We start from the raw sequence: 5965 nt of genomic DNA on the forward strand, positions 1-5965 counted from the left end.
TTGCAAATTTGGGGCGTGAATTAGGGGTGAGATGTTGTCTTTAAGGACGCTGCCAGTTTAATTAAGATATGGAAAATTACTTATTGTTCTTCTCCACTAAAGTGCTAGGAATTAACAGGCAGATGTGTGCCTGGGCCTTTCAGATCTCTGCCATGTGTGTTTGTTTAATACCCGTTAGACTCCGCCATTAAGCCGCAGGCACCGGCGGCACGCGCTCTGCAGGGCGTCCCTGGCTCTCGACCCTTGCCGGTCCGTCCTGGATGGAGCTGATGCAAACTTAGTGAGCCACCAGTGTGCCCTCCTCTGTGCCCACCTTGCCCAGCTCGCCCCGCGGGCCGGGAACCTGCGTGTGTAGCCAGGGGAGGGAACAGTGCAGTAGTTCTTGGGAGAAGTAACCGTGTTTGCTTTTCCTTTAGGAAGTATTACTTAAGAGAGCAGCGGACCTCGTGGAAGCCTTATATGGAATGCCTCATAACAACCAGGTAGGTGACAATGTGGCCCCCACGCCACACTGCCTGTGAGCGGCCACAGCCCTGGGCATCAGGTGGCATGGCTCCATGCCTGTGGGCACAGCCACACGCTCTCCACACCGGCTGGGGAGAGGCCCATGCAGAAAAGCCTTGCCCCTGTTGTGCCCTCCCCCTAAGTGTTTGGGAGAAAATGGCAGGTCAGCACCAGGAAATCAAGACGGGAGCAGCTGGCACAGGGAACAGCATAACCTTAAGGTGGTCCACATCAGGCAGGGATGGGGAGAGACACGGGCCAGGCTCGAGAACCCTGGCTGGGGCTCAGGGAGGGGAGGCAGCACCTCTGGACTCTCACGCATCCAGGCCTGGGGTTCTGAGAGCAGAGGAGAGAGGGGGGCTTCCCTCAAGACCTGGAACCAGCTCTCTAGCTCTGAGCCCTTCTCTTCCATACTGCCCTGACGCCAGGCATTATCAGGGCCAGACTCTTGGGCTATAGGGCCTGGATGGAATCAATCAGATGCTGCCCATCCTAGAAGCATCTTCAGCTCGCTTTCCAAAGGAAGGCTCTTCCCCATTAAAAGAGAAAGTGTGCTCCAAGGACGTCACATGCAATGCCAGTGCCACTGTCCCAGGGAGTTAAGCTGGGTGGAGGCACCCTGGTTACACGGTGGTTAAACCATTAGGCTGCCAACTAAATGGTTGCAAGTTAGAACCCACCGGCTGCTGCTTGGGAGAAAGGTGAGGCAGTCTTGGAAACCCTATGGGGGTAGTCCTACTCTGTTCTCTCGGGGCGCTGTGAGTTGGAATCCACTTGATGGCAGTGGGCTCATTTGGGCTTTACTTCCATAGAGGTGGCAGCTTTGGGAACCCTATGGGGCAGTCCGACTCTGTCCTGCAGGATCACAATGAGCCAGAATCGTCGCGACGCAGTGTGCACTGGGCAGGGGGAGCGAGCCGGGCTCCTGGAGCTGTGCTCCATGTCCGGCATCTGGGCACCCAGGGACGGCGGCCAGCTGAGCCCGGCCTCCTGTGACCTGGTGTCCCGCTCCCGCTCCAGGAGATCATCCTCAAGCGAGCAGCTGACATCGCGGAAGCCTTGTACAGCGTCCCCCGCAACCACAACCAGATCCCCACCCTGGGCAACACGCCCGCGCACACCGGCATGATGGGCGTGAACTCCTTCAGCAGCCAGCTAGCAGTCAATGTCTCCGAGACATCGCAAGCCAACGACCAAGGTAGGCGGCACCACAGGCGGACCGTCCCCTTTGGTAGACTGCTCTACGCGCTGCGTGGCGCCTTAGCTGAAGTGGTACTGGGACAAGGGCGGCCTGGGGCTGGCGGCGCGTCCCTCCTCCTGGCTTTGCTCATCTCAGGGAGGCCCTCACTGGCGCCTCCGAGTGGGTGTTGGGCAGAGAGCCCAGCAGCTCACCATGGCAGGGGCATCAGCAGCTGCTCCATTTACCAATTTCCCCTAATTTTTCTACAGGTGACTTTGGTTTCCTTGCAAGGCTGGGATGGGCTGTAGGCTAGTGTGAGGTGGGAAGTCTCTCAGGATATTACCTGGGGGAGCTTTGGGGGTCTAAGTCTGGAAGGAATAAATGGAGCAGAGCCCCCTGCAGCGTGCATCCCCACCTGCCCCTCACCCCATGGCACAGTGCCAGGCCTGCCAATGGTCCCTGTACCTCGTCTCTTGTGTCGGTCTGCGCGGTCCACTCTAGTTTCCCTCTTTGCCAACCATGCAGGCAGTAAACCTCCGAGAGCACCCCAACTGTCGGGCATTGTCGCTTCCATTCACCCCACACTCATGACAGCAATGCAGCCCCTCCCCCCACATACAGAAAGAGCAACCGTAAAATGAAGACCAAAAACAGCCTTTCTGGGGCAGCTATGGCCACAGACAAGCTCTTCTTGTCAGCCGTGGCATTTGAAGGCCCGCAGAGGCCGAGAGTTCAGAGTGTGGTGGGGCAGGCCCGGGAGCCGAGTGGTTGGTAATTGCTTCTAAGGAGAATGGTGAGAGCAGCTGGCGGTTAGATCGAAGCGCACTCCGGTTGGCTGTCGATGCCGACGCAGTCGGAGGGGGGCTCGCCGTCGAGACAGTGGCGGCAGGTGGTGTGATAAGGTTATCTCGCCGGCTAGAGGTGCCAGGCTGGAGCTACACGTGAGGGCGATTAAATATGTTTAATGTGTGATGTAGATTCGCGGGGAAACCCGCCCCCCCCAGTGTCTGTCGCTGATAATAACGTTATTTTTGGCCGGGGGGGATTTCAACAGTCGGCTACAGTCGCAATACAAGCAGCGTGTCCCCGCGAGGATACGTCCCCAGCAGTACTCCCCAGCAGTCCAATTACAACACAGTCAGCACTAGCATGAACGGATATGGAAGTGGCGGCATGGCCAGTCTAGGGGTCCCTGGCTCGCCTGGATTTCTTAATGGCTCCTCTGCTAACTCGCCCTACGGCAGTAAGTGTCTGTTTCTGTCACGCGTCATCACGCAGATTCATATTCACGACAAAGTCAAGTGTGTGCGTTGCTTGGATGTCCTGTGATATCAGCTACTGGATAAAGGAGGGTGACTCTGGAGGCGGGGCGTCCTGACGACGCCATACAATTGGCCTGGCGTGGCCCCCATGTGGCCACACCGAAAACAAACCCCAAATCCGAAACCCGATTGGGCTGCTCAATTGGAAACGAAGGTCCGGCACCAGAGCGTCTGCCCGTTATCCAGAGAGTGGCCCAGCCAGGGACGGGTCGTGTTTGTCGTGTGCCCCCTCTCGGCGGTGCGGGCGGGCGCCGCGTGTCCTGACCGTGTTTGCTTTGTTGCAGTAGTGCCGTCCAGCCCCACCATGGCAGCCTCTTCGGTCACCCTCCCTTCAAACTGTAGCGGTGCCCACGGCATTTTCTCATTCTCACCTGCCAATGTAATCTCCGCAGTGAAACAAAAGAGCGCCTTCGCGCCCGTGGTCCGGCCCCAAGCCTCTCCTCCTCCTTCCTGCACCAGCGCCAATGGAAACGGACTCCAAGGTGAGGCCTGGAGCCCCGGGCGGTCCCCCGGGGTCCCCCTTGACCTCGTGCTGCTGCATGCCCCTCCGTCACACAGGCTGGGACACCTCGCTGGGCACCACACCCATCCTCGGCCCACAAGCAGCAGGCACTGCCTCCTGGTTTCTACTTGGCACATGGGAATGGTTTCCTCATTCTCCCGCAGTAACTGTTGTGTCTTCATGGGAGAGCATCCTTGTCCTGAGGGACGGGCCCGCAGGTTGCAGAGTGCGGGGTATAGTCCCACTCAGCTGAGGGGCCTCCATGGAATGTGGTGCTCCCCCAGGAGAGGGGGAGCCTGTGCTGGTAGCCCCTAGGAAGGCAGGCTCCATTCATCAGGCAGTGCACAGGGCCTCAGACGGGGAGGTGGGTCACCAGGCCACAGGGAGCTCCCCCACCCCGAAGCCAAACCTTCACTCCCAGGGAACGAGACCATGTGCTAGAGCACAGTGCCCCTTCTTAGCAGTTGAAGACCATGGGAGAAGAAAGGCAGGTCCCTGTGGAGGGATGTGTGCTGGGTGCCAGGTGTGTACTGGTGCTGGGCGGTGGTCCTGGCCAAGGACGAGGCTGGTTTTCCCAAGTGAACTTGCCCATGGCTCCAAAGGAGGCAGAGGGCTGGCCCAGGGGAAGTGGAAAGCACCCCTTGGGGTGCACCAGTGGAAGGCACCCCATGGAGGGGACCTCTGCGGTGCACACCCTACCCTGCCTGTGCTCCTTGCAGTGAAAATTCCACCCAGCTGGTCGCCATGCAGCTGGCGGCGACTCCTGGCAAGCCCGTGTGTGTCAGAGGAGAGAGAACTGGGGCCACGGGGTTTCTGGGGCTGACTTTTTGGTAGATCCCCAGGCCTGCCTTCCGAGGCATGTCTGGGTGGACTCGAACCTGCAGCCTTTGGATCAGCTGCTGGGCGCATGCACTGTGCGCACCATCTGGGGCTCCCCAAATCCAACCCTGCTACTCTGACAGCATGACTGCATGCCACCAGTCCTCACTGAGCACCGGCCGGGCGCTGAGGGTGCAGTTGTGCAGGGGACGAACAGGCCCTTTGGTGGAGTCGGTAGCTGGCTCCACTTCGATGAACTAATGCTCAGCAAAGGACCTGGGGAGGTACTGATGATGACAGCCACTGTCTTCACCACACCTGCGAGTGTGTGAGGAGACGGCCAGGCCCCAGGGCCACTGGGTAGCAGTCACCCGGCCAGCATCCTTAGAGGCAGAGTGTGCCACCACATGGCTCCGTGTGCGGCCAGTCCTGTGTTGAGGCCGCTCCATAAGCCATGTGTATGTACACAGGCCTTCCAAACCATAAAGTTGTAACGGTGAGTCTGAGATAAATTAATATTGTTGAGATTAATGAGCTGAGAAATTGAAGCGCACATCACTACATGAACAAAGTTATTAATATGTTATCCATAAATTAATGAGACCAATCATTCCGACAAAAATTAAACAACACTAAAGTGTAAAGACTCTAATTCCATTCCTACCAGGAGTTCTCTTGGACGCGCCTCAGCACTCAGCGTTTTAGTGCAAACTTTTTGCTTCTGGTCTCAAAGCAGAAAAACAAAGAGCTAGTGCTGAGAGAGCACGCTGTGCATCTGCCGGGCCGTCGCACCGGAGGGCCCAGAGCAGGTGGCCACGTGCACCTTTGGTCTCCAGAGCTGTGGCTCAGACCAGGAGCCGTGGGCAGAGCCATGAGCACAGGAGAGGCCTGAGTGGGCAGGAGGAAACTGAGGCAGGGCCAGTTTTCATGTCAGGGGCAAGGTCAGGCCGGGATCCCACCGGGTGTGTGAGCCAGCCTTGGCTGGTGTCACACAAGTGGCCAGCCAGGTTGGTTCTCATCTGTCGACAGAAGTGGCCCCGGGAGACCGTTTGCTGTCAGTGAGATGCAGAGGCGCGTGGGAAGCAGAGAGGCTCCCGCGCAGACGTGCCAGCAGCCTTCCCCTTTCCCAGATGGAAGGACTGGGTGATTTTAGATACCATGCCACCTCCTTCTGGGAAGGAGGTTGTCATCACGTGTCACCCACACACAGGGTGGTTAAGGAGCCACGTGCACATCCTAGCCCACTGTTGAGTGCGACCCCAAGTGAGGGCTTTGCCCGACCTGCGTTGAAGTAGGTACGGCGCTGGGCTCCCCACACTAACCTCCCTGTCCTCCTCTCTTTCAGCAATGTCTGGGCTGGTAGTCCCACCGATGTAAGGCCACTTTTGTTACCTGCCATAGCACCAAGCATCCAAGGACGGGCTTCAGGGGACACGTTTCGTATATTAAGACATGGTGACAGAGACGGTATCTTCAGAACAAAGCAGCGGCAGTTGAGATGCTACAAAAGACTGTTTAAAGATTTTATTTAAACTGTTACCGATCAGCCTGCACACCACCTACTTCTTCACGAACAATTCCATTTTACTGACTGAACTTTTGTCCTATTTTCACATTTCTCAGTCCTGAAGAATAATC

The 5965-nt window shown here is 57.6% G+C and overlaps 1 protein-coding gene across 1 annotated transcript in view; it reads left to right on the top strand.

Moving 5' to 3' along the window:
* EBF3 (EBF transcription factor 3) overlaps positions 1–5704 on the top strand; it is a 145612-nt gene extending 139908 nt beyond the window's left edge. The window contains exons 10-14 of the mRNA XM_042780416.1: positions 417–482; positions 1525–1702; positions 2739–2927; positions 3291–3488; positions 5673–5704. Of these exons, the coding sequence (XP_042636350.1) occupies positions 417–482; positions 1525–1702; positions 2739–2927; positions 3291–3488; positions 5673–5704 (663 nt within the window). The remainder of the gene's footprint in view (positions 1–416; positions 483–1524; positions 1703–2738; positions 2928–3290; positions 3489–5672) is intronic.
* Positions 5705–5965: the final 261 nt, after the last annotated feature.

Source organism: Orycteropus afer, unplaced genomic scaffold (genome assembly GCF_000298275.1).
Source record: "Orycteropus afer afer isolate SDZICR_OR568_19922 unplaced genomic scaffold, OryAfe1.0 scaffold00038, whole genome shotgun sequence".
NCBI classification, from domain to species: Eukaryota; Metazoa; Chordata; class Mammalia; order Tubulidentata; family Orycteropodidae; genus Orycteropus; species Orycteropus afer.